Genomic DNA, 27,742 nt, shown 5'->3' with positions numbered 1-27,742 from the left:
GGTCGCCTATAACACACACTATTGCTCCTGGAAGCCTTTTTTTTCTGTAATAGAAGCGAAACAGCAATTGGAAAGGTGTTTACTTGACTTGATTTTATCCTTACACATGAAGAAATCCCGATTTGCCACGGCAATACTGGTGCTAATGCCTCTTCTACATCCCGTTGGCCTCCATCTTATCAATCACATTGAAGGCTTGCTGATTGTTACCCAGTGACGGCGATATAAGCTACAGACACTAGAGTTTCCACAGCACTAGGGAAAGTGGGTTCTGAGTAAAGCAGGAAGCACCCTGGTGTGAAACAGCCCTGACAGAGATAATGAAGCTACAGTTTCATACTTCTTAATACTGACCTACTCGTGTCACTATCGAAAGATGGGAGGAGGGGTTAATGATGATTATATTTGGAGTCACTACTCACTCGTAGTTGTAAATACAATGTAAATATTGTTTTAAAAACAGTGAACAGCTCATAACCATTGCAGTACCTTGCTTAATGCTGACAAATATTTTTTTACTTATCAACTGGCGTACTGCAATGTTGTGAGGGGCTAGCTGATAAGCATTCTTTTGCAGCTTTCAATCATTCTGTAAACAGTAAACAGTTGTGCTCAAAAGTTTGCATACCCTTGGAGAATTGGTAATGTAATGTACCATTTGTAAAGAAAACATGAGTGAGCAGGCAAAACGCGTATTTTATTTCTTGTGGGATTCACATTCAACTGTAGGACATAACAGAATGGCACAATCATAAAACAAAACATGGCAACAAAGAAAAAAATGAACTGAACCCTGTTCAAAAGTCTGCATACACTTAGTTCTTAATACTGTGTGTTGTCCTCTTTAGCATCAATGACAGTGTGCAGTCTTTTGTAATAGTTGTCTATGAGGCCCCAAATTCTTGGAGGTAGTATAGGTGCCCATTTGCCTTTGCAAAAGGCCTCCAGGTCATGCAAAGTCTTTGGTCATCTTGCATGAACCGCACGTTTGAGATCTCCCCAGAGTGTCTCAATGATAATAAGGTCAGGAGACTGTGATGGCCACTCCAGAACCTTTTTCTACTGTAACCACTAGAGGGTCAACTTGGCCTTGTGCTTAGGGTCATTGTCGTGCTGGAAAGTCCAAGAGCATCCCATCCGCAGCTTTGGTGCACAAGATTAAAAATTTTCTGCCAGTATTTTCTGAAAACATGCTGCATTAATCTTGCCATCAATTTTCACAAGATTCCCAGAGATTTTAGAGCACAAACACATCAATGAGCCACCACCATGCTTCACAGTAGGGATGGTATTCTGTTCACTATAGGCCTTGTTGACCCCTCTCCAAACATAGCGCTTATGGTTGTGACCATAAAGCTCTATTTTGGTCTTGTCACTCAAAATTACAGTGTGCCTTAAGCTGTCAGGTGTGTCAAGTTGTTGTTGGGCATATTGTAACAGGACTTTTTTGTGGCACTGGCACAGTAAAGGCTTCTTTCTGGCAACTCAACCATTCAGCTCATTTTTGTATTGTGCATATTGTGCTCCTTGGAACAACCACACTGCCTTTTTCCAGAGCAGCCTGTATTTCTCCTGAGGTTACCTGTGGGTTTTTCTTTGTATCTTTGTATACTTCTGGCAGTTTTGACTGAAATCTTTCTTGGTCTACCTGACCTTGACTTGGTATCAAGAGATCCTTGAATGTTCCACTTCTTGATAAGTGATTGAACAGTACTGACTGGCATTTGCAAGGCTTTGGATGTCTTTTTATATCCTTTTGCATCTTTATAAAGTTCCATTACCTTGTTACGCAGGTCTTTTGACAGTTCTTTTCTGCTCCCCATGGCTCAGTATCTAGCCTGCTCACTGCATCCATGTGATAACTAACAAACCCAATGTCTATTTTTACATGGAAATTATACACAGAAATTCACCTTTAATTTATATTTTCACCTGTGTGTGTCACCTTGTGTGTCTGTAACAAGGCCAAACATTAAAACGAATGTAAAAGATTTCTGCCAGGGTATGCATACTTCTGAGCACAACTTTTCTGATTTATTTTATTAAAGTCCAAGCTAATCAGAGTTTCATTTTCCATAATGATCCCTCTGTCATTTGCCTGTCCAGTGGCTACAGCGCTTAAGTTCCTTGGCTAACACCATGCCACCTCCAGAGGGGGCATGCCTGGCATTAGGCCTTACTGTAAAGGATGTGTCAAACCCTTCACTCAGAAAAAAAACAAAAACAGTTATGACATTTGAGGGTCAACATCACTAGGGAAGTGGAAATCATCTGTGTCTATTCTTAGGCCAGGTTGTTAAGTTTCTGAAGCTATAAAACATGTTGATTTCAACTCTTTATCTCCTTAATGTCGAGGCAATGTGTTCTGACGTAACCACACTTCCCAAATCTGTACTAAACTTGACTGCATTGAAACCACATGAAGAGTTGAACACGGAGCGACTGCACGGGGGCAGACTACCACCTTACTGGCCCTTCAACACCACTTCCAGCAGCATCTGGTCTTCCATCCAGGAACTGACTAGGCTCAGAGGTGAGTCAGTAATGAGAAGCAGGGTGCTACACTGAACCCCTGCGTCAGTTCTTTTAGCAGAACCCCTAGGACCTTTTCAGAGACGCTCCGGACACTCTAGATTTTGCCCCTAGTCGGATGAGACATTTAAACTTGTCTCATATCATCAGAGGGGCACAACATGTTTACTGTTGCTTTGTTGATTAATAAATTCAACTTCACATGAATTAGCATAATGAAACTTGTCTCTGCATTTCATATTGTCTTAAAGGATGGTGAAGCAACAAAAAAAATCCTTTCTCACTATTACTTTCATTCAAATACGTAACCACACTTTTGTATCCCCCCTTTGAGCCAGCATATAAGCATCCGAACAAAAAGGGAACCCAATTATAGGTCCATCCCTGATAACCCATTGAAGTCCTCTAATGAACTCTCTCAGGCTTTCCATCATCATAGCTGTCAACCAACAGAAACACTGTCACCCTCTTGGCTGACTACAATGATGAATGGCCATTATAAAGCAGAAGCATTGTTTCTCGAGAGGCGAGTGGGTTACAGCCAATGAGCAGCCTTCCAAGCCCCTGGGTTCTCCTGATGTTCTTTAAAATGCTCCTCTCAACCTCATGGTTCCGGTCAAAACACTAATGACATTATGGGACCCAATGTATTCATTTTTTCAATTGACGGATTTTGCCTTTCCCCTTTCCATCTTTCCAACTAATACAAAACATTTTTGCAGCAGAATAAGGCAGAGGAATGACTGGATTCTATGCAAGTGAATGTCAAGAAAGATCCAGAAGCTCGACACATATTAACAAGAACAATGAAACATATGATACAGGAAACACAGTACCATACCTTTTACAAAATCAGGCATCGGCCAGTGTGTTTGTTGGACTCATTTCTGTGTATGACAACATCTGCAATGCACTGAGTCTGTAAAAAAAATTTGTATGCACTCACTAGTGTAAGTGGCTCCAAATGAGTCTTCCCCACAGAGCATAGGCTACATTTTTACAAGGCATTTCATAATGAGTCACTGTGCATCTCAATTATTAATATTAAGTATTTCAGCGAACTGTTTCACTTGTCATTAGTGTTATCAATGATTTACGCAGCAGTCTTTTATGCATAGACGATTATCACAACAAAACAGAACAGAAAACCAAATAATATCTCCGCCATTGCTGCCATCTAGTGGCTATATGAATACGCCTGGTCTCCGTGGATTGTTTAACTGTTCAACCATTAGAATTTAGCGGCATCAAAATCAACGGCTGAAGACGGTTTTCAATAAACCTTGGATATCTGTTTCTAATAACTTATTTCTCCCAGGTAAGTAAATGCAGTGGCAGTGTCTCCAGTTGCCTAGCTGAGTTGGCATACCATAACTCAAACAGCCGGACCTCCTGAGCTGCGCAGGTGTGGTGTAAAGGGACACTGAGGTGAATTGAATACCTGGAATCACACGACCACTGTTCAACCTGATGGCGTTGATGTATTTTTATACTATAGTGTAATACAATATGAAGTACAATAGGTCGTGAAATTCTGCAATTCTGTTTCAGATTATACTTGCGAGCCTGCACGCTGTTAGTATTTCGATCTAATGATTACTAGTTATTCAGTCTCATTGGTATGACTGCAAGTATTCGGGTGTCCTCATACAAGTTTAATTACAGTGAAACGTAGGTTATTAACTCCCGCTCGTTAATGAACAGGCTAGGCTGCGGTCACCCCTACGTTTCCATTTCCATTTATCTGCCCTGGTCATCCACATATCTGATTGGCTGTGCTATCCTTACATCTTAGAACTTCTAGTCCATTGGCTAAACGTTTTTAAGCCGAACTTTAAACCAACTTAACCATTTTCTGTCTACTATGAATAATGCAGAAACTAATAGCTTAGTCTCTGAATAGTACAGTTTATTTTCTATTAAAAAGTAGATCTGTTCCATTTGCATTATTAGCATTTTTAAAATATTTGTCTTTTTTTTGGTTGAGCTAATTCTTGCAGTACATATTTTATTATCTTTGGTTAATCAATTAGGCTATAAGAGTTTCCGACAGTTCCTCGTTGCTCCTGGTTCTTGTAACGCAGACAATAAATCTGAAGATGCCCAGAAGGAGATACGCTCACTTTTTAATTGTTGGGGTGACATTTATTTTATGTCTTACATTTTCGAAATCAGATGGGACACTAGGGAAGCGTGCAACCCATAAAAGAGTGCAGGATATACAGAGGGAAACGGCGAGCAGGTACTACCACGGAACCGTAAATTATCAAGTTTATCACACTCAGTGGAGGACGACGACTTCAAAACCCACGTTGAAACAGAAACAGTCCCGTTTCAAGGGACAGAAACATTGGAAGCACGGAGCTAATATGACGATTTATTTAAATGGGTGAGTTACATTGAAGAAATGTTCAAATCAGTATAAAGATGTGTAAAACGTTGGCTGTTGCCCGACATTTATAGCAGGTGTTATGCCGTAGCCTACATAACGTAACCGATGAAAGCTCAATATAAGTTGCCGGCTTTGTTATCTGATAGTTTCATTTTATTCGGACATATTGGGTTTTATTGTTTTGTCGTCTGTATTGTCAGCTTCAATTAACCAAATTATAGAACATGTTTAATGTTCATCCATTTAAAAAAAAAGTAACCATGTAGTCTGTGTGAAATGGCATTACTCCCTCTTGGAATGTGTAAACCTCATTGACACAAGAGTTATGGAGTGAGTATATGGTGACTTGACTGCACCTTTGTTTCAAGTGCATGACAACAGCTGATCAATGTGACCCGCAGTCAAACATCTCGAGGCTGGGAAATGGCATTTGTTCAACAAACAGTTCATGGAGTTTACTACCCTTTGAAATATGGCAAGATTAGAGACCGAAAATGTTTCTCATCCGGTTTAGTATTCTCCTGAACTGCAGAGAAAATGTTGATCCTTAAAGCTAGGGTAGGATATTTTTTTTATTAACCCCTGGCATTGGCACACATAACAGTAGCATATACACCAGTCCTGCCATACACATGAAACCAGATGCAAGACCTCCAAGCGTTAAGCGTATGATTACTTCCTTTTTTCCAAACCCATTCATTTAGAATATTTGATTACCTCATGTTATGTTTTCGGTTAAGTTTCATTAACCGAGGGGTGCTAGTCCATCCCGAACAGGCAACCTCTATCTATAGGTGACCATGACCCACTCAGCTTTATTCAGCCTAACACACTGTACTGAAGGAGCCAGACTGAAAGTTGATCTTAAACCCTGTTGCGATTCTCCTCGGGGGGCTCTGGTAGGGGTGCAGTGAGGGCCCGAGGGGGGCTAAACGGGAGGTACTTTGACAGGCCCTGGAGGGTGGAGGAGGCTGTTTGTGCGGAGGTTAGTCACGCTAGCGAGCCACAGACTGGTGGTTCAACAGTTCAAAACGGGCTTAGGGAAGTGAACGTAGCGACAAGCACGGCCCGGAAACTGGCGCTACTTCAAAGCCTCCTTGATGAGGATCTGTAGCAGCTCACTTCATTTTAAAGAGTGAAATATATTATTGATCTGGGGGGAGGGGGGGCGTAGTGGAGGGAAGTGGGAACAGACCTCTGCACTCGGCTAGAACAAGAGTATGAATTGACTTGGTAGAGCTGCAGTGTTCCTTTTGAGAGAATGAGTTCTCTTTGTGACTACTGTACTACAGGATAAAGAACAATTTCCTGGCTCTGTCATGAAACGTTTTCTTGTGCATGTGCTTTAGTGAAATGTTTATAAATATGGACCTGGATCCTTCACATGTAACTTCAAATGCAGCTCGTGCCAGTTAAAGGCTGTCTTTAAGAATAAAAGATGTCAATCTCCGTCTCGTTCCAGGTTTTAAAACACCTATGGGATGAGTATTTGTTGGTTCACTTGCCAGATAATGCAATAGTATGAAGGCAGAATCTGCAGCCAAATATTATATGATCATGTGTTTGAAATCTAACAAGTGTTAGAAAAGCCCAAACAATATATGTTTTTATCTTGGCTATAACCGTCTGTCCTGCAGGTTTTCGTGGTCATCACCCACTTAACTGTAACAGTGGTCAACATCCAACATGACTGCAAGTTATCGTGCTAGAGAGTTTTTTTGGTTATTTTTGGTTATTTAAAAAAAAAAGGTGTTTTATGGGAAACATAGATTGTCTCAGTTGGCACTACTGCGGGTACAACATAATGAAGCATACATATGCTCAGTCTCTTGTGTTGGGGAATGCTCCAAAAAGAACTCAAGATCTCTCAGGCCATCTCAACCTTTACAGTAACCGCTCAAAGATGATCCAATATAAAAACCAAGTCTTGAACTCAGGCCCTTCAGATTCAGTGCTCAATGTGCCAGAAAACCTGTTTCAAGGCAAAGAGATGACACTTAAATGGCAGTGGATGGAATCAGCACAAGTCTGTGGGTCCTAATGGGCTGATGCTCCCACGTGGACGACAGGTCCTACTTAGCTCTATAAACACACAGCCTCCGGATTCTGCCTTCTGCTTTATTACAGCACTGTCATCTCTGCATTAAGACTTAACTAGAGGCAAAACAGCCTGTAACTTTCCGTTCCAACCAGGCTGCTGACCAATCCCTATTTTGTGTAAAGCCCCCCCCCCATCCCGTCTAAGGGGTTCCTGCATTCAACTGTCAGATGGAGACGGAGGAGGAGGAGGCTCTGACCACGCCAGCTGACCCCCTTCCTTCATATAGGAGCTCTCTTACGTGGACCACGCCCTCTCTATTGAATGAGTCCATGCGCAAATGTTGACACAGCCACTGGCTGGGTCTCCATCGCCCGTCCCCATGGGTGAGGGCACTGGTGGCGTTCGGTTCTCAGCACCTGCGCTGAATAGAACTGTCAGTCAGAGAGGCCAACGCTGCCTCTGTCGTAATCCGGTTTGGGTTTTCGGGTGTGATTAGTTTGCTCCTCTTTTGTTGAGGCGGAATTAGACGTTGCCGGTTGGTGGTTTACGCTGTCCTCTGCGTTCCACGCGACAGTGTCCCAACTGAAAGGTTAGCAGTTTAGCAGCAGTGTAGTAACTGTGTCTGTTCGTTCAGTTCCGGGAGGTCGACAGTGACCCGGCAGAGTCTGCTTTGGCACTGACTTCTGTTGAATGAGCCTCTAACTTCACCCAGGGGTTGAAGGTCATCTGCAGTCTCCCGGATGGGCTACCTACGTGTGGGTGAGTTTGTGGCTGGGCTTGAATAGGGACCCGGCCTCGACAGGTCGCGGTCAGCTCCTGGCTGGAAGAGCCTCCCGGCTTACCATTTGCAAACGCACAATAAAGCCAGGAAACTGTAACTAATTAGCAAATCCCACAGTGGCCAGCCTGGTGGCACGTTAGTCGCACTGGGCCGTCACTTTGAAGTGGGCGTCGGCCCCGTGGCTTGTGTTGGCGTGCTAATTGCCTCATCTCCCAGGAGCTTCCTGGATACACAGACGGGCGCCCCCTGAAACGAGACTCTTCGGGGGAACTCTTAATCCCCATCTGGGGAGTGGACGATGCAAGCGGCTGGCCCACAGGAAGGTCAAGATAGCCAGACCAGCCTTGAAACACATCATCTGTCATCCATACACATGACTGACCGACACTCTTCTCTCCCAGGGCCTTCAAGTTCCCCTCTCTTCCAACAGCTGTAGTTTTCCACGCGCAGAATCTATTTTGAATCTATTATGAATCTATTACAAATCTGCTATGGAACTTTTATGAATCTGTTGTGCCTGTACACTAAGCTGTAACTTGTTTTCTGGTCTGTCCCTTATGTTGTCCTTGCAGGCCCAACCTTTGTAACCTGTTTTCTGGTCTGTCCTTGCAGGCCCAACCTATGTAACCTGTTTTCTGGTCTGTCCCTTATGTTGTCCCTGCAGGCCCAACATTTGTGGAGACAGGTGTTGCCTCGGATGGACCATTTCATCCAAAACTCAAAAATGCACCAAGCGTGAGTTCCTTCTCTCCACTGACCTTTCACCTTACACATTTGACAAATGTTATCAGCCCTTCTGGTGTGTATAATTCTGTTCCACAGTCAGACAAATCTTGTGTAATCTAAACATTTTGTTTCATAACCATAGCGTGAGATGTCAGACACGTGAATTTGTTTCCATCTGTCTAAAGGGGTCACAATCCAGTTCAGGTACTTTTGTCATCAGGAGCCATGACTTAGTTCTGAGTACTGCATAGAATGCAAGCTGTAAAAACGTGGTTTAATAAGGACGGAAAGGGCATCAATCATACTCTATAGGACAATGGAATGCTCTATCCAGCCAGCTGGAAGTTGTAATATTACATCCAACAACAGGAGAATCCAACCTGTGTTTCCTCCCATTCCTCCCTCAGTCAGACATATGAAATCCATCTGGAATGTAGGACTTTATTCTATGATCATTTTCTGGTTTTGTGTCTTTGGATGGCAAATTACCTACATGCCCACTCATATAGTTGTCTTGCAGTGCATTTGAATTTTAATGTCATTAATAATAATTAGTAATTTCCTGCAAATTTCTTTTGCGTCGTATCTCAAACTCAAAAATAGTGCATTGTCATGTAAATAACATGTGAACGTTCAACAAATATGGCAGTGAATATAACAGTGAATATCATGACTGTAGAAATGACAGTGAATATAACAGTGAATGTCATGACTGTAGAAATGACAGTGAATATAACAGTGAATATCATGACTGTAGAAATGACAGTGAATATAACAGTGAATATCATGACTGTAGATATGACAGTGAATATAACAGTGAATATCATGACTGTAGATATGACAGTGAATATAACAATTATAACCCTGCTAATGACAATTATGACAGTGATTATTCAAATTATTATTGCAGTCTTATGACAGTGATATGCCAGTGGTTGAAACAATGGTCATGTCAGTGATAATGACAGTGGTTATTCTGACAGTAGTTACGACAGTGAGTATAAGAGTGATTGTTACAGTGGTAATGAGGGTGGTTATGACAGAGCTAATGACTGGGAGTATCACATTGATTACGACAGTGGTTATGCCAGTGATTATGATTTTAATTATAACAGTGATTATCACAGTGATATGCCAGTGTTTCTAACAATGGTAATGATAGTGATAATGACAGTGGTTATAACAGTGATTGTGACATTAATAATACTTATGACTGTAGTTTTGAGAGTAAATACAACAATGATTATAACAGTGATCATGAGCATGATTATGAAAGTTATAATGGTTATGACAGAGCTAATAACAGTGAGTATTACACTTTGGGTCACTATATTCTCTATAGTGACCCAAAGTGTCCCTGGGCCAGTAGGACTTCTAAACCTCTGTCAGGGGGGAATAATTCACTAGTCTACATGGCATTCTGGGAAGGAAAGGGTCTCTTTTAGGGGAGCTCCTCTTCCTGTCTGTCTCCAAAATATCTTTGTGGCATATCGTTATAATCCACACCTCTACAAGTCTTGATTACTAGGATTAGAACAACTTAACTTGACCCAACCCTTGACCCGGAGGATTTAAAAGGCCAGCCCGTCCAAAACAGCTAGCTCAGCATGGGACAGCATGGGTGTGCTTTCTTGTCACTGAGAATTTCACACAGACACATACAAACCCTGGATGCTGTTGTGGCAGGTCTAAGAACAGTCCATAGCCTTGATATGTTGACCTAATACTAAAGCTAAATGCTAAATAAAACGAGATACGGACCACGTTGCACCTCAAGTCTCAGTGTTGGGTCCGATTGTATAAATGTTTGCGTAAGAAAGGTTTTGATGCAGAGCTTCTGAAAAAGTGTCAGTCAGCAGTGCCCACCACTGTTGATACTCACGCAGGCGGCCAGGAGATTTGTGGTAAGCTGGATACTCTGTTGTTGTCTGTGGCCAATGGGCCATTGCCGGAGCCCTCCAGGGGGTCTGGCCCGGGTACAATGACACCAAGCCAGGGATGATGGGAGAAACCAAGCGCTACGAGGGGGGGGGGGGGGGGGGCTCTGGAGGTGCGGAGCCCATAAAAACCCTGCATCATGTATGCATGAATAGCTCCTTCCCTGTATCCAGGGCCCAGTGTTCTCCCTCTGCTCTCCTCCTTTCAATCCATGGTTTATTTCAGGGGAGTGAAGTCTTGACCGCTCCACCATTGGTTGTTTGACTTGTTAAGTCACAGTGCCCATTAAATGTAATTGTGCTGTTTGTCCGACTGAGTTTTTATTCAGATAGTAAAATGTGCAGCAAAAACGGGTTGAAGCAGTTAGTCTCTAAAAGTTAAGTCTCGGCTTTAGGTTTCCATCGATTCCACTGCTCTGGTATAATGAACACTTCACCTCTTTCTCTCCCCTTTTCTCTCTTTCTCCACCTCCCCGACTTCTAGCAAGGTGTCTTCCTCGCTGCCACAATAGAGCGGTGTGCAGGCAGCCAAACATCTGTGAGTGCCGGCCTGGTTTCTCCGGGGCTCGCTGTGAGTTTGCCAGCGTGAGCTATGGCCTGGTAGGCCATCCCGGGCCCTTCCTGCGCCCCACCAGCCCCATGTTCAGAACCCCCACCCTCCCACCAAGTACCCCCGTCTCACCTTCCTCCACCACCTTGCCAACCAGCCTCACCCTCCAACCAAGTACCCCCGTCTCACCTTCCTCCACTACCCTGCCAACCAGCCTCACCCTCCAACCAAGTACCCCCGTCTCACCTTCCTCCACCACCCTGCCAACCAGCCTCACCCTCCAACCAAGTACCCCCGTCTCACCTTCCTCCACTACCTTGCCAACCAGCCTCACCCTCCAACCAAGTACCCCCGTCTCACCTTCCCCAACCACCCTAGTTCCATCTGAGACTTTAGCTGCATGGAAGACATCAGCCAGCGCCACAAAGCCTGAGACCAGGACCCATTACACAGGACGCGGGCAGCCTCTCATGTGAGTCTTCACTTTCACCTTGATTTACTACATCGCCAGCTTGTACCCTTCAGCCCTTTATTTACTGCCCTGTGTCTTCCTCCTCCTCTTCCTCTTTGAAGTGGCCGTCCTCCGTCTGGGCCAGCTAGCATGTGGGCCGCAGCTGTGGAGTCAGAGGGCCTATTGTCCATGCTGGTTCATTTAGTCCACCTGATGCAGCACAGGTGTCGGTATCAGAATAACTGGCAGCGTGATAGAGAGGATTGGACCAGTGCCAGCCAAGGAATTCAAACAGGCTGGAGGGGCTTATCCGACTTCGACACTGTTGCACATCAGTTAATCCGTAACCCAAAATTATTAGAGCTTCTGACCAGTAAACAAAGGTCACCAGACCTCCAGTTCCTGAGCCGTCAAGATGAAAACTGTGGTTCTGTCCCAGAACAAGGCAGTTAAGCCTCACTGCTCCTAAGCTGTTGTTGTTATTAATGAGATTGAGTTCTCAGTCAGCTGACCTGTTAAAATATGGAGAAAAAAAACAGACCCACACATTTGCAGAAATGTCTTGGGTGGTGTGTCTTGCTAGTGGAAATAGCTGAGGCGTGTCCAGCACTGCTCTATATATATTTGTCCAGTCAAAACTGTGACACACACAGCCCATATGAGCATAGTTCAGAGTAATGGGATTTGGGTGCCTGGAAACAAATATTTCTTCCAAATTTGTTTATTTCATAAAAAATCAAGCACAGCCTCAGTTTTTTATTCCAGCCAAAATTAAATTGCCAAGTTGCCTTGCCTAGTCAAGACTGTGGATAAAGCATTAGATTCGAGGAATACATAAATAAAAGCTTTATTAAACATTCAACAGTGAGCCAGGCGCCATTTTATCTATGCAATAATATGCAAGTATAGAGTGTAGTGCAATGTGTGGTACAAAAATGGTCCTTAAATATTATCTGTATTTGAGAGCAGTGTAATGGTGAGTAGACATTCTCCTTTCTTCTTAACAACAGGATGTATCTTTATCCCTTCATAGTTTGAAGCAATAACACAATATGCCATGGTGCCTTTTTTGACTGGCTAGTGAGGTGTCAAGCGTGTGACATATTCAATCACACAACCCATACGCGGCAGCTTTGTGCCCTTGTACTTTATTTCTATGCCATTATCTCTGAATACAAACACATCCATAGAAATACACCTTTTGTAGCCTCAACCTATTAGATCAACCTTAAATTTGTGTCATTTACTATCAGCTGTTTATTACTGTTGACTGTGGAGTGGAGTTACTACTGATAGCCAGCAGGGGGAGCTGTTCCCTAAAATAACATGTACTGTAAGTGATTACTATACTGTAGATAGTGCGACTCATGGGTTTTGGTTTTTGTTCATGAATGGGTGTTTTTTACCAGTACTTACTGCAATTTAGAGAACTGTCAATATGCAGAAAAAGGTCAAAATGAGTCATGGAGAGATGGCCTATAAGTCCTAGGAGATAAGCAGGATGATTGACTGTGAAGGAAATACATCTTTATGCTCTGAAATGAAAAATAAAGCTTTTAGTCTCCATAATTCTCTTGGCAAAATAAGAAAGCTGTTAGTGAATGACTGCTTTTGGAAACTTTAATGTTTATGATTCATAAAATAGTTTTTCTGTAGCGTTGCTGAAGTACAAATATGTCCATGTTATTTCTTGTTTTGTCAAATATAAATGTTATTTAATATTAAGACCGTAACATCTTGCATATTAATTCAGCAAATCCTGAAACACATAATATAGTATAACATAGTGATAAGAAGAGCTGCAGCTTGAAGCATTATAACTAGGCCAGTCATTTACTGTACAGTCTAGCTGATGAACATTGCCCATAGCTGTGTGGAGGCCTTGACTCCTATAAGGACTAATGAGAAAAAGAAATATCTAAAGAATAATATCTAAAAACTTTTTACTTGAGAATTTTTTCTTCAAACAGTGAGACCTACCAGAATTTGGCAAATAGACACTCTGTTTGACACATTTTCTAAATTTGATACACACTGTTGACATGAAAATCCATCATGGCAAACTTTATGGGTCCTAGAGGCACATCTTTTCCTTGTGTGGACACAGACTTCACTAGCAAATGTCACAACTCTATGTCACTCAGGGTGATGGCTGCAGGCTTTTGAAAATATCACTTGTTAAAACGCCTCCATGTAGCCAAGTAGCATGGCATTGCATGGGACAGTGTAGGTCAGTGGCCTTTGCAATTCTGACATGACTCACCTTCCTATGACTTACCTATCTCACAGGAATTTTCACTTCCATGGTGGAAACTGAAGAATAATAATAACCAATGCTACTCTGCTGAAACCCTAACAATCTATTTTGGAAAAGACCTAAAAAAAAAACACCCACACAGAAAAGTTAATGCCAAAAGTGATTTAATGCATCTTGGAAAGGATGGACCATTTTCACTCTGTCTTTGGCTCTACTCCTCGTCTCATTCCTGAGCTGACATTTTTCACAAATTCTGCTTCCCTATACATGTAAACAGAGTGATCTCTGTAGACCTCAACACCACAGCATGTTGAATTTCAACAAACCATGTCTCTTTGACAGTCCCCCAGTTGGAACCCTGTTAGTTGTATTGTGCCCTAATTATAATGACCAGAACCTTATATTATAATGACCAGAATGTGTGTAGCCACATTCACATTTAATCACTGATTAAATTTACTCGTTCTCGGTTGCAACACACTCGTAGGGAATTAGGAAAGTCCTTGTGTTTTATGTACAACCAAAGCTTTGTAACGACGTGCAGACACCTTTACTATGGCTGCTCTATGGGATGACTCCCACTCTGCTAGGCTGTGATGCCACATTTCAAGTTGATGGAAGTGATACAGCCCCTCTCCATTGTTTTGTTGTCTGTCCAGTGTTAGTTACCTGGAATGCATCAGAAGACATCCTGATACCCAAAAGACAGACACACACAGACACACAAACTGACACACTTGTTAAGGGACGCCAGGCACTTCACCCAATCTTGTCTTGGTTTGTCTGGTCCGGTGTTTTTAGGAGATGACCTGCAGTACCTCTGCACAGTGAGTCCTCCATCTAAATAACCTGGTGTCTTAATCATTCTGACTAATTCTGCCCAGCAAAAAAGGGTCAGACAACATGTGCCTGTTCAGTTTGTTTCAGAATTTTTTGATAGGTCAGATGTTGCCTGTTGAAAGCTTTTAAACCTATTATGATGGCTTGTTGCCTTTAATGGGTTTTACGTTACTATGTTGATTTAGACTATTTGGAATCCGGTTAAAGGGACCTACTCCAACTATTCATTGTTTTTCACTCAACATTGCCGAATTGTAACTAATCAACTGACAACGAGACACATGATGTCCTGTACTGGCATCTGCCACAGGTGGACTCTGTGTAAGATTACCCTGTCTGAAGACACAGTGCCCCCTGTCAGAATGACACTCTCTGTAAGATTACCCTGTCTGAAGACACAGTGCCCCCTATCAGAATGACACTCTCTGTAAGATTACCCTGTCTGAAGACACAGTGCCCCCTGTCAGAATGACACTCTCTGTAAGATTACCCTGTCTGAAGACACAGTGCCCCCTGTCAGAATGACACTCTCTGTAAGATTACCCTGTCTGAAGACACAGTGCCCCCTATCAGAATGACACTCTCTGTAAGATTACCCTGTCTGAAGACACAGTGCCCCCTGTCAGAATGACACTCTCTGTAAGATTACCCTGTCTGAAGACACAGTGCCCCCTGTCAGAATGACACTCTCTGTAAGATTACCCTGTCTGAAGACACAGTGCCCCCTATCAGAATGACACTCTCTGTAAGATTACCCTGTCTGAAGACACAGTGCCCCCTGTCAGAATGACACTCTGTGTAAGATTACCCTGTCTGAAGACACAGTGCCTTCTGACACGAGCATTGGAAATGAGGCGAAACTGCTAGCCGACTGAAAAAACAGTGCTGTAATCGGGGAATGGCACTGCATAGACTGAACTGCATGCACTGTCTACATTTAACCCCTCCTACGCTAGGACATGATGGAGCATTTCCAACTAAGCAAAACGTGTGTGTGTGTGTGTGTGTGTGTGTGTGGGAGAAAGAAAAATCTCTGCGGTAATCTAGAAATGTCATCTTGCAGAGTGGACCTGGCTGCGATGCACTAACTTCAGTTGGGGAAGGAAGAGGTTGACCCTGGATAAACAGTACATGACAATGGGGCATTGAAAGGCCTGGGTGTTGCTGTAGCTCAGCAGTCAGCCCTCCCCCGATCAACTAGTGACACTGAATGTCAACATCCTTGTTGTTGAGCAATGTGCTGAGAGATGAGACTTTCCAGATATTTCAATATAATAGATCCACACGCTAGCTAACCTAAGTATTCATTTCTAGAGGGTTTTCACAGATTGATGTGTTGTGAAATATACTGTAATGTTCCCCTGTAAGTTGCTCTTTATAGGAGCATCTGTCAAATCACTTAAATTTAAGAAAGTATTCGTAAAGCAGGAGTCAGCAATGGTGAAACTGGCATGAATGTCCGTTAGAGATATTACAACAACAAATAAACTTTGTAATGCGTTATAATTTTTATTTAATTTTTTCAAGGGTCAGCCCTTAGATATTATAGTCAGCCAAATGTTATTTTTGGGCAATTACTAATGCCTCTTTCAAATAGCAAACTCCCAAATCTGTCCAGATTTTACACAATGATTCCATTTTGTAACACTATGATATGTCCACCTCCTGCTTCACTACAGTGAAACAATATTTTACGTGAACATGGTTATGTTCAGTTTTATGTTCGTTTTTATGTTTGTGTCATGGTCTACAGTATGTCATTGCTCTCATGGCTCAGTTCACACAGGAAATGAATGGAACACGCACCATTGGATGAGAAAGCCAGATGTCCCTCCCTCTGGCCTTCTCCTCCAATTGTTTTTTAAGTGGAGGCAAAGACAGAGGAGCAAGGAGATGATTATGCAATTGAGAACAGGCGTTGGTTTTTGCCTCCTTTCACTCCCCTACCCCTAAAATGTTGGATCTAGTGTTGCCAGGGAAACTGGGAATTGCTGAACAACACAGGGTCAAGAAGACTGGTCTAGTTTTCTGATGAACTGAAGAGACATGAAGAAGAAACTGGCTAATTATCTAGTGGTACACACTGCTGTTATTATGACTAAATACACAGCATCAGAATCACATTCATCCACTAATTACATCAATAAATCCCCTGAATTGAGTAGATTTTAGTTTAAAATTGCAATTTTGAATTGCAATACATATACTAAATGGAACCATGATTAAGTATCCATGGAAATGTCCAACCCTACTGCATACACTCCCTGTCTGTTGTCTTCTGTCCAACCTTAATGAGGATAGGTCAGTTGACAGTCTGTTGTCTCCTGTCCTACTTGAATTAGGATCAGTCAGTTGCCTGTCTGATGTTTCCTGTTCAGCTAGAATGAGGATCAGTCAGTTGACTGTCTGTTGTCCCCTGCACATGCTGAATGAGGATCAGTCAACTGACTGTCTGTTGGGATTCCTTTCCAGTCGGAAGGAGATAGTTGATTGTTGTGTCTGTTGTTTCCTGTTCAGTTCGAAGGAGACCTAGTCAGTTGATTATCTGTTGTGTCTGTTGTTTCCTGTTCAGTCTGAAGGAGAGCCAGTCATTGCTGCTGAAGAAGGCCTTGGCCCGGAGTGGACATGGTGACAAGATGACCACCATCCTGATGAAATACATTGAGGCAGAGAGCAAGAAGCTCCGTTCAGCCTCATCACTGTCAGGCAGCCAGACCACCAGTGTCAAACACTTCCACACCCAGAAGGGCCAGTACACTGTTCACTTCAAAACATACGCAGGTGAGTTGAGGCTGGCCCCCTGTCCTAGATCCACAGCCTCTGTAACTTTGATGACACTGTGCTGTTATGTTGTTATAGCACCGGTTGCAGTCATTTGAAATATTTCTTTGGACAAGGCAGCAAGTTAGCCAATATCAAATTGTGTTAAGACTCCAACAACTTAGCACATTAGCGATTGGCACATCCACTACGTAGTTCTGTTTAGACATCAGATTTGTTCACGCCAAGAAATACCCTTGTGTTCCTGCTTTCGTTCACTGTTACTAGAAGTTTATTCTCCTGTTTTCTGATAGGCTCAGACCTGTTGTCTAGCAACTCGTGATTCAACAAGACGAAGCGCTAAGTGTTAGATGCTAGCTGTGAGTGGTTGACACAACACAGCCATTAAAACTTTGTACACCAAAAACCAAACAGCCTTTAGACATTATTTTAGTAACTTGGGCATTTTCCCAGTTGAATAAACTTGTGAAAAAGATAAGGTTATCGTGAGTATATGTTTCAGACCGGCACAAACCCTGATAACTCATTGTGGCCAATTCCTGCCATTGTTTTCCTTGGCCCGCTGGCATAGCTACAGTACCGGCCTGGATGATGGATTATGTTAAAATAACGGTAACCCCCAAATCTCCTGCCCCGATGACCTCATGGCGTGTCGAAATGGGAACCAATCTAATAGAGAAGGTTAAAGTGCTATATTTTTCACGAGAGCCGGACAGTCTCACACAGCGTCTGTGCCACCAGTGACCTGACAGACATTCCAGTCTGTTTAGCTCATATTTTAACAGAATTGCAGCCGAGTCCAATACAAGACAATTACCTGTTTGAAACAGGCATGGCGTTCTTGTAGCGTATAAATTGCAACGTTGTCTCGTGATCTTTTTTTTTTAGATCACCAAAGCTGTGACATCATTACATTATTGATTTGTAGGGTAGTGTAATGGGTACCACTCCAGGATATACAGTGCATGACCTCATACATTGTGAAGTAGCATAGTGGTTGGACTTGCTCAAAATCAAAGGCACAGTAAGTACTACGCTCAGAAACTGTAACAGCCATATGGCCGATTCTAAGTGTTATTGAGTTTAATACCACTCTGTCCAGTCTGCCCAACTTGTTGTTAACATCCAATACATATCTGAATGTCCCTGGAGCAGAGCCTTTTGTTTCACATGGAAAGAAAGTGTATTACTCTAATGCTTGATTTCTTCCCCTAAACCCCAAATTTAATGTCTGCTGTAAAGCCATAATCCAAGTTTCCAAGTCAGAGGAGCAACAGGTCAGGTTTTTTTCTTTTAGAGGTAAGCCAGTGCTGTGACATTTCCTGTTTAGTTTTTTTTGGAACCATGATACTGTAAAAATTTTAAGTATCCATGAAAATCTCCAACCCTACTGCATACACTCTCTGTCTGTTGTCTTCTGTCCAACTTTAATGAGGATCAGTCAGTTGACAGTCTGTTTTCTCCTGTCCTACTTGAATTAGGATCAGTCAGTTGCCTGTCTGTTGTTTCCTGTTCAGCCAGAATGAGGATCAGTCAGTTGACTGTCTGTTGTCCCCTGCACATGCTGAATGAGGATCAGTCAACTGACTGTCAGTTGTGATTCCTTTCCAGTCGGAAGGAGATACAGTTACTTGATTGTTGTGTCTGTTGTTTCCTGTCCACTTCGAAGGAGACCTAATCAGTTGATTGTCTGTTGTGTCTGTTGTTTCCTGTTTCACTTTCTGTCGACATTCCACAAGAGCTGAACGGACCTAGATTTCTTTGGTATACCTTCACCTTTTTTAAGTACCCAGGCACTGGACGTGTCTCTGCAAATATTTGCGTGAGAGGTCCGTTTCTTAATTACATTTGTTAAATAGATTTATTACCTGTCCACCACTCTCCCAGGGAATCAGACTGGTCTTCTGCTCACTTGAGTGGCAAGCAGGGGCATTGGTCTGAATAAAGCTTATGTAAGCAAAAGGGTAAGAATGAATCTCCCTCCTTTTGCAGTCTCAAATGGGTTAAGACTTGACCAGGCCATTGACAATGGAAGTGTTCATTATGCTGACATGGGATTCCCTCCTGTCATTTCAGTTCATGCACCTGTCAATCGCACTTGTTAATCTGGTCAAATATATGTTATTTTAAAAGAAAAAAAGAATTAGCACATACAATGTGGTCATAAGTCAAAAGCAGTGATCCATATGTAAGTTGTGCATTTTGTCTTTTCAAACGTCCAATCTCTTCATGATGTTGATCTGTTGATTATCTTGAACATAATTAAAAGAAGGCTTGCAAAGAAAAACGCTGCAAATTGAAAAGGCCTTTTCAGAACCACTTTTAAAGCACATTCTCAAAGGCCACCATTGCTCACAAATGCACGTGCACACTAGGAATGTGACAAATGGACAATGTTCTTTAACATTAAAATGGTTTTCCATGGTTTTCTAAAGTTAAGACAAAAAGTATAGAAATCAAACTCAAAGTGGTGCCTGTGGCTTGTTAGCTTATTCAGCTTGTAGTTGTAGCTTATTCACTGTGTAGCTTGTTGAGGTATTGTATCTTGCTAGTCAGTAGAAATAAAATTGTCAAAATTGAAATTCTTAATGAGAAGTATAGGGTACAGCAAAAATCTGTTATTAATCTGTATGGAGTTGGAGGTTTTCTTGATCTTTTCTATTAGTATATCCCAACATAAAATCAATGTCACCTTACAAAAAAGATTTTGAGTAGCAGTTATTTAAAGATAAAATATGAAAGAGAAAGTCATGTCAGTGAACTATTTATAATTCAGTAAAACAACTCTTTTGCACGTCACTAAGTATGATTAGATTTACATAATTAACACTAAGCAGAGCATTTCAAGCTAGTGACACCCTAAAATGGTGGGACTATGTACAACAGTCCTGTCATTTTTAAAAGGTTCATACAATATTGATGAAATTTCCCTTAAATTTAAGATGACTGTCTAACCCAGTAGTCGTTGTTTAATTTCACATCCAATGTGCTGGAATCTAGAGCCCCCCCCCCCCCCCCCCCCAAAAAAAAAAATGAATTGTCACTGTCCAACTACTCTTGGAGTTATATATATTGTACATACATATTTACAAAATAGAATACGTTAGCTTTTTGATCATAAACTTCCCATTTCACACTGGCTGTTTTATCATCATGAAGTTCAAATTGTATTTATCAAATGCACCGAATAACACAGTGAATTTCTTTTGACCTGGCACACAACATCTGCATAGTAAGAATTAAGAATTATATAAAGCAAAAATATAGCAATAATATACATAACAATGTAAACTAGCAGCATTTAAAAAAGAGCAGGATGGGAAATATGAACAATGTGGGTAGAAGTATTGAATATTATAGATACAATATGAGTGTAATATGCTTATGAATGGTGCATGCTAAATAATATTGTAATGTACATTGAATGTACTGTACATGGAAAGACATCCGACCATTTGGAATGTTCATGTGATCAGTATGATCATAGATCAGTGTTGCTGGTTGAGGAGCCTTATGGCCTGAGGGAAAAAACTGTTTGTGAGTCTGGAGGTGCGTGCCCCGATGCTCCGGTAGCGTCTACCAGACGGCAGCAGTGTGAACAGACCATAGCCTGGGTGGCTGTAGTCTTTGATGAGGTTCAGTGCTTTCCTAAGGCATTGTGTATGGTAGATGCCTTGCACGGAGGGGGGATGGCAACCAGTGACGCACTCCCAGACTTCACCACCCTCTGGAGGGACTTGCGGTCCCCAGCGGAGCAGCTGCCGTACCAGACAGTAATGTTGCCTGAGAGGATGCTCTCAATGGTGCACCTGTAGAAGCCAGGTTCTTTACCTCCTCTCTGTAAGCGGTCTCATCATTGTTGGAGATGAGACCCAGGATGGTTGTGTCATACGCTAATTGAAGGATGGTGTTGGAGCTGTGTGGCCACACAGTCATGCGTGAACAGGGAGTACAGGAGGGGACTGAGTACGCAGCCCTGGGGAGCTCCAATGCTCAGGGTCAGTGCAGAGGAGGTGAGGTTGCCCATTCTCACCACCTGGGGTCTGCTTGTCAGGAAATCCAGGATCCAACTGCAGAGGGAGGTGTAAAGTCCCAGGGTCCTGAGCTTAGGAACAAGCTTAGTGGGCACAATAGTGATGAATGCAGAGCTGTAGTCAACCAACAGCATCCTCACAAATGTATTGCCTTTTTTCAGATGGGAGAGGGCGGTGCGTGTTGTCAGGGTGATGGCATCGTCCGTAGATTTATTGGGGCAGTATGCAAATAGAAAGGTGTCAGGAAGGTTGGAGCATATGTGAGTTCTGACCATAGACTGTAAAAAAAATGGACAACGCCCTTTCGCTCTTTTCCATTGGTGAAAACTGAAGCCGCCAGTGTCCCGATACGGCGCTGACATCTTGGACTTGCTTCTGCGCAGATAGCGATCTTGGGACCAGTTCTGCGCAGTAGTTATGCGCAGTAGCGAGCAGGAAGTAAAGCCGTAAAGCCGCGAAATCAACGGCCCCACCCCTGTGCCCCGCCCTCACTCTCCCTCGCAGAATGTGCATACCGTAATCAATCCCAAGTCCAAGTACAGTACAACCTTTGCTTGTTAAACCTAGACGATATGTTATAGCCTAACTTACATCATGTTTAACCTTAATTTAGAATAGGCCTAATACAAAAATAATTGGTAACTTCTAGCTAACGATCACCTGCTAGCTATTAACATGGCTATTAACGAGGCTTGTTGTCTTTTAGCTAACGTTAGCTAGCCCATTACATTTATTTACTAATTAAATAGCTTATAAATGTAACTTACCGAAAAAAATTCTAAGATCGATTGGAAATGCCAGATCAGTTAGCACAATGTACTGCAGAACAACCCATTATGTCCGTGTGAAATTATATCAATTATAGAAATTTAGAGATTAAATGTAAAGTTCCAATCTCCTCAGTCCTCCGAAGATTCAGTGGCTCCTCGGCTCAGATAGCTGTCAATCACAGCTGTGAATCACGACGTCACACCACCGTTTTTAGAGCATTAAATAACTAACTATAAACCAACTTATTTTAAAAACAAACTCTTGAATTTACATTAGCGTGATACAAACTACAGTAAATGACAGAAACCAGCTTCGGAAAAAAGATATTTGAAGGGTAATTTAATTGTTTAGTTGGTCTCGCGTCCCATTGAATAACATGGGGAGGGCGGGGTTTATGACCTATACTGGGACCACTCACCAGGGGGCGATCGAGACGTTTTGGCTTCACTTTTCAGGGCTTGTGCGGCACGCTTGGTTCTGACCAGCCGCTCAAAGCACTTCATGATGATGGAGGTCAGTGCTACAGGTCGGTGGTCATTCAGGCAGGTGATGGAAGGTTTCTTCGGTACAGGGACGATGGTGGTCTGTTTTAAAGCAGGAGGGGACTGCAGACAGAGACCGTGATAGGTTGAATATGGAGGTGGAAACCTCCGCTAGCTGGTCTGCGCACCCCCTGAGGATACGCGTATGGGACTAGTTTAGAAACGTTGCTCCAAAGTAGGGCCATTTAGCCGTGGGTTAAGGTCAGTGCAAGCACACTTTGGAATTGGACATCAAACATTATGAATTAAGAAAAAAGGGAAACAACAGGAAAAAAAAGAATATGCACGTGTGAACACTCACTTGGCCTGGCCTATGCTTATAAAGGGCTTCCTTCTTCCAAGGTGAAAGTCTACCTTTAGATTCAGATTATTTTCTCGGCTAACTAACAGCCATTTACTGTAGCCAGTAAGACTACGAGCAAAGAGTGTTTTTATGTCAGTTTTAAAACGTCATTTGTTTGAATAATACCTTTTCAGTCACTCCAAAAGGATGCAAAACAACTTGCTTTGTCCTCAGTGACCCACACTAGCAAAATCATGAACAACACCTGTTGTGAGCAGACATTAAGACCTCCCCCACCAAGACAGGAACTCAGACCCAGACGATCCGTCCCTGCGGCAGCATGGTAATTTACAGTGTGTCCAGCGCCAAGGCCCTCCCAGCTCGCTCTGTCTCCTTCTGGCAGTGTAACACACCTCCAAGCTTTTCAGTCCCACCTCCCAGCTACAGGTGTGGATCAGACCAGTGGAGTATTGCCAAAGACTGTAGTATGAAAAAATGCACAGGGAGCCAGGGGGACTTGTTCCACAGGTGGTTCAGACAACAGTGGACCACTGACCATATTACCAGAGTATCTGGATCTCATAGAACTTAGCAGTTAATAGCCCTAACCTCCAGGTTTGACCCGGTTTGGTTCCCATAACCTATATTAGGTCATTCTCCCCAATTTGTTTATGACCCATTTAAGCTCTGAGTAAAACACTATTCTCTTAACATCACAAGTTCTTTGATGTGGTCTAGGGCCTTGGCTGGCGCGTGCTTCGCTCGCTGTCCTCTCATTCCTGTGTTCCCCGTTTATGCTGGTGCTGAAACTGGAGATATTGCTGTAATGGGCCATCTGTGTTTGAGCCCGGTCCAATGCAGCTGTTGGTCTCCCAATCCTGAAAAGTTATGTATGCCCAGCTTTGTCTCAAAGTTAATTATTTGTGAATTTAAAGACAAGTCATACATTTGCAGCCCATAACTTAAAAATTACCAAGTATTTCTTTGTGCATTGGTTTCTGTGTTTTCCATTCTTTACCATGCAATTATTCCTACTGGCAAACGAATTAGGTGTTTCTGTCAAATGGTTTGGGGAAATACCTTATAACGTTTGCATTGTCCTAGTTGTTTCTTTGCTAATGTTTTTTGGTGATTTCATGCTAGTTGGCCTGGCTACATGCTCATGTGCGTTTAGCATTACGGGTGATGCGAGGCGTGGCGATGTCCGTGCACGTGCCCGATCCCCTGACGTTCCAGAACGTGCTGGCTCGGTAAGGCAACAGGTTTAATGTACATTGTGTATGGCACGGAAAAGCCTGTGGGGCTTGTGAAATTACAGTTCTGAAAATGCGTAGCGAAAGGAAAATAACCTCCCCCCCTGCTCACCCTCCCTTAGAGAGAGTGCTGACTTCACTACAGTTTACAACTCCAGCAAAGACTTCAAACCCCTCCACCCCTTGTAGTTCCCCAGATAAGAGAACGGTTCATGCTATGAAAGTACATGGGGGAGTACAAGATAATGGGGTGAAACACATCACAGGGTCTACTTAAAGGCAGCGCACAGAAAGAGACAGAAAATCATTAGCCGCAGTGAAGAGTCTCTGTAACAATACTGGCTGATGGACTGGATCCCTTCTAAACATTGTGTCTGGAGCCTCGCCCAGTGAATGCTCTCTGTGCTGCTTCTAATTAAGACAGGCACCCTGTCCTAAAAAAGCTTTCAAAATATTTTCTTTTGCACTCATACGTGTGCGGATGCTTCCCTCCTCAAAGCCACTTCTTTGGTTGGTGTGTTTCGGAAAAAAGGAAGGGAAGCGTTGGGTCTGTTTTCTTTTTTTTTTTTCTCTTTCTCTCTCACTTTCTTCCTTCCCTCCTCGTCCTACGCCAGTTGCTTTCCTCGGATACGGGATGACGGACGGGGGGGAGAGTGAGTGAGAGAAAAACCGAGTGAGCGTGGAGTTCCCCAGTCGTCCCCCCGCGCCTCACATCTCCTCCTCCTGTACGCAGCAGTTCTCCTGGTGGATCTCTGCGGTTTGGTTTCCGCCAGGGGCTGAACAGTCAGTACCATGCTCCAATTCTGCTCCGGGCTGAGACTCTCACCGTTACTCTGCCTCTGCTTGGTCCTCTTCCCCCTTGCAGCCAGCAACCAGACCACCGGCCTCCGAGAAGCAACGGGCATCGGGGGAGGGAGAGGGGCCGAGCGCATCAAGGTCCTCTTCACGCCAACCATCTGCAAGGTGCGCTGTACCAATGGACGCTGCACAAACTTCTGTGAGCGGGGCAACATGACCACGCTCTACAACAGCGACCAGGGCCAGGCTTCTCTGGGGCCAGGCTTCAGAGTCTGTGAGTAACCTCTTATCATATCTGTTAAGCCAGGATTAGCAATCGGTTTTTGTTCTGGGACCTCCTGGTTGACAAATGATGCACTGGGAGGAAAGCCCCTGTGACTGATGAGCTGGAGGTGTGTATTTGGCGTTGTTGTGTTGTTGAAGTCAATGGAGAGAGGGTTTGTGAGAATGGTATGGGCTACACTTTAAAATGTGGCCTCAAAGACCCACTGGACTGATTTACCGGTATTCACACCATCTTGAGAGGCAACCATCCAGACATGTGCACATATTTACCCAGGCGCAGAGCCAAAATACTGGGACCATGCCTACCTGGGATCCACCTCAACACACTGACAGAGCTGTCTGTCTCTCTGTGTGTATGTGAGAGACAAAACAGAAAGATTGTCCCACTTCCAGCACCCTGAAGAATGTATGACCAAACATCTAGTTTAAGATGCCCTTTGGTGGACCCATTCTAAATGCCAGGGAGTCTCTGGCCCCCCTTAATGACAGTGTGTGATCTTAGGACATTGGTCATTTGTTTGTAGCATGTATTCTCTCTGTTGTCATATTGGTATGTGTTTTTCAGAAACATTTAATCTTTTTCACTTTGAAGATAATTTACCAAATGTCCATATAACTACATTCCATGTTTGACTGACTTTCTTGGGAAGTCATTTTGAACAAAGCTTTTCAAAGTTTTTCTTCAGTGACCCTCATTTGGACTGGGGATTCCATAGAAGACGTCATTAATAATAAAATGGTTGTATTTTAATAGGGCTCTTCTAGATCTCTAAAGCTCTTTAAATAATAAAGTGGAAGCTAACCTTACGAGGAGAGATGTTGTTCATTTGTGTTCAGCCCATTCTCTATATCCTATTTCTTGATGTCAAGGAGATAGCCAGTCTCATACAAGCCTGGCAGCACCACTCCCTGTTCCGGGCTCAGCGCCACACCTAGATTGTTGGTTTTCCTTGGGGAGTCTGGGTCTCCCTCCTAAGATTGGTAGAATGCAAACACATTCTGACCTTTCTGAATATGATTGGTCCCAGAATGAGTCCTGATGATTGGGGCAGAACCCAAAAACTGTTTTTTTTTTTTAATACTGTGATTGGGTAGAGACTAATCAGTCACTCAGGCCTTTTTGTTCATCACCCCTCATTTTGACATCACCACAAACAATTTAATCAAAGGCAGTCTTAGACTAAAGAGCAGGGTAATAACTTGGTTTAAGTCCAACAGCCTTGCTCCTCTGAACTTGCAGATACAGTAGCCAAGGATGTCTTAAACCACCAGTCTCTTTAGCTAAAATTCTACTTCTTGTCTCCCATTTTCACTGCCAAGGATTGACCTTTTTTGCAATCTCATTGTTCAGTAGTACAGCAGAGTTGGTTATTGGTTGTTGGAAACAACATGAATATTTTCCATGACAACTTGTGGAGCCTGAAAAATTCTATTTGATTTATAAACAAGGTCAAAAACAAACATTCAGCTGTTGGCTTGAGACTTCAAATGAAAGCTAAGACGTTTTGTGGTTCGAATTGCGGAATGCATTTAGACATGAGCTACTGCTGGCCAATTTTGAAAGACTGTTTTCGTCTGTGCAAACAAAAACAGTTGCCTGGCAACCAGATACCAACATGTTGAGAGCAACACATTGAGTTCCAACATTTGTGTTCCAATATCAGCATATTGGTTTTGTGATAGGCTGACAGATTTCACGGTTATCCAATCGGGATCAAATATTCATATTTGAAGAGCGAATAAAGGCCTTGGAACATGACTGCAGGGGGTGGAGAGACAGTGTTAAAACACTGGCAGGTTTGTATGTTCACACTTAACCGGTAGGAAAGTATAGCACTGAGGGGAGTTAACACAAGGCGAGCCACCATCACCTCTCTCTATCCATGTTTCTCTCTCATCATCGCTTTGTCTTTTACCCTCTAAATTCCTACACCCCTCCTCTTTCTGTTGTCCATCTTGTGCTAATAGCGCAGTCATGCCTTTCTGTATTGGAGTAATTAGCAGGTGTGTGACGGCTGGATTCACTCAGTGCCTTCAAGACAGACTGAGACCGACTTGAAATGCCCAACTCTAAATCCAGAGATTAGCTGCTTTAGTTCAGCAACGCAACTCGGTTTCACTGACCGAGGCCTCGTCTGTGCCGTGTTTGGCTAATCAAAGGGATTGCATGTGTCTTGATACACCAGGCCGGAATGACTGCAGTTCCTCACAGTCTCTGGACAGGCCTTTTAGGACATGAGCCAGAGTGCCTTGACCCCACATGTGGGTCTTTAGATGTTTCCGAGTTGAGATGAGACGAGTGAGTCACATATTATTTTCAAATTATGGATGAACACGACTAGCAACGCGCATATGAAGCTAATCACGGCAGCGTGTTTCCCCCGTGCTGCCACGATGTCCGAGAAGGCTGTTAACACTGTCGTTTTTCCTCCAAGCACTGGAAAACAACCACTCCATGCTGGAATGAATGCCCAGGATGACCATGTGT

At 43.1% G+C, this 27,742-nt stretch overlaps 1 protein-coding gene across 3 annotated transcripts in view; it reads left to right on the top strand.

Annotated features, from left to right (window-relative positions):
• The first annotated feature begins 4,581 nt into the window (after positions 1–4,581).
• Positions 4,582–27,742, top strand: part of LOC105023073 (latent-transforming growth factor beta-binding protein 4) — a 56,462-nt gene continuing 33,301 nt past the window's right edge. For 2 of the 3 annotated variants that reach the window (XM_029119190.2, XM_013134314.4), the window contains exons 1-5: positions 4,582–4,921; positions 8,411–8,481; positions 10,894–11,431; positions 17,080–17,288; positions 25,037–25,243. In XM_029119190.2, the coding sequence (XP_028975023.2) occupies positions 4,632–4,921; positions 8,411–8,481; positions 10,894–11,431; positions 17,080–17,288; positions 25,037–25,243 (1,315 nt within the window). In that variant the 5' untranslated portion in view covers positions 4,582–4,631. The remainder of the gene's footprint in view (positions 4,922–8,410; positions 8,482–10,893; positions 11,432–17,079; positions 17,289–25,036; positions 25,244–27,742) is intronic. The other variant, XM_013134315.4, reaches the window with a different exon arrangement.

Source organism: Esox lucius, chromosome 1, assembly GCF_011004845.1.
Source record: "Esox lucius isolate fEsoLuc1 chromosome 1, fEsoLuc1.pri, whole genome shotgun sequence".
NCBI classification, from domain to species: Eukaryota; Metazoa; Chordata; class Actinopteri; order Esociformes; family Esocidae; genus Esox; species Esox lucius.
Note: the sequence above shows the minus strand (reverse complement) of the source record. Positions and strands in the feature narration are given on the sequence as shown.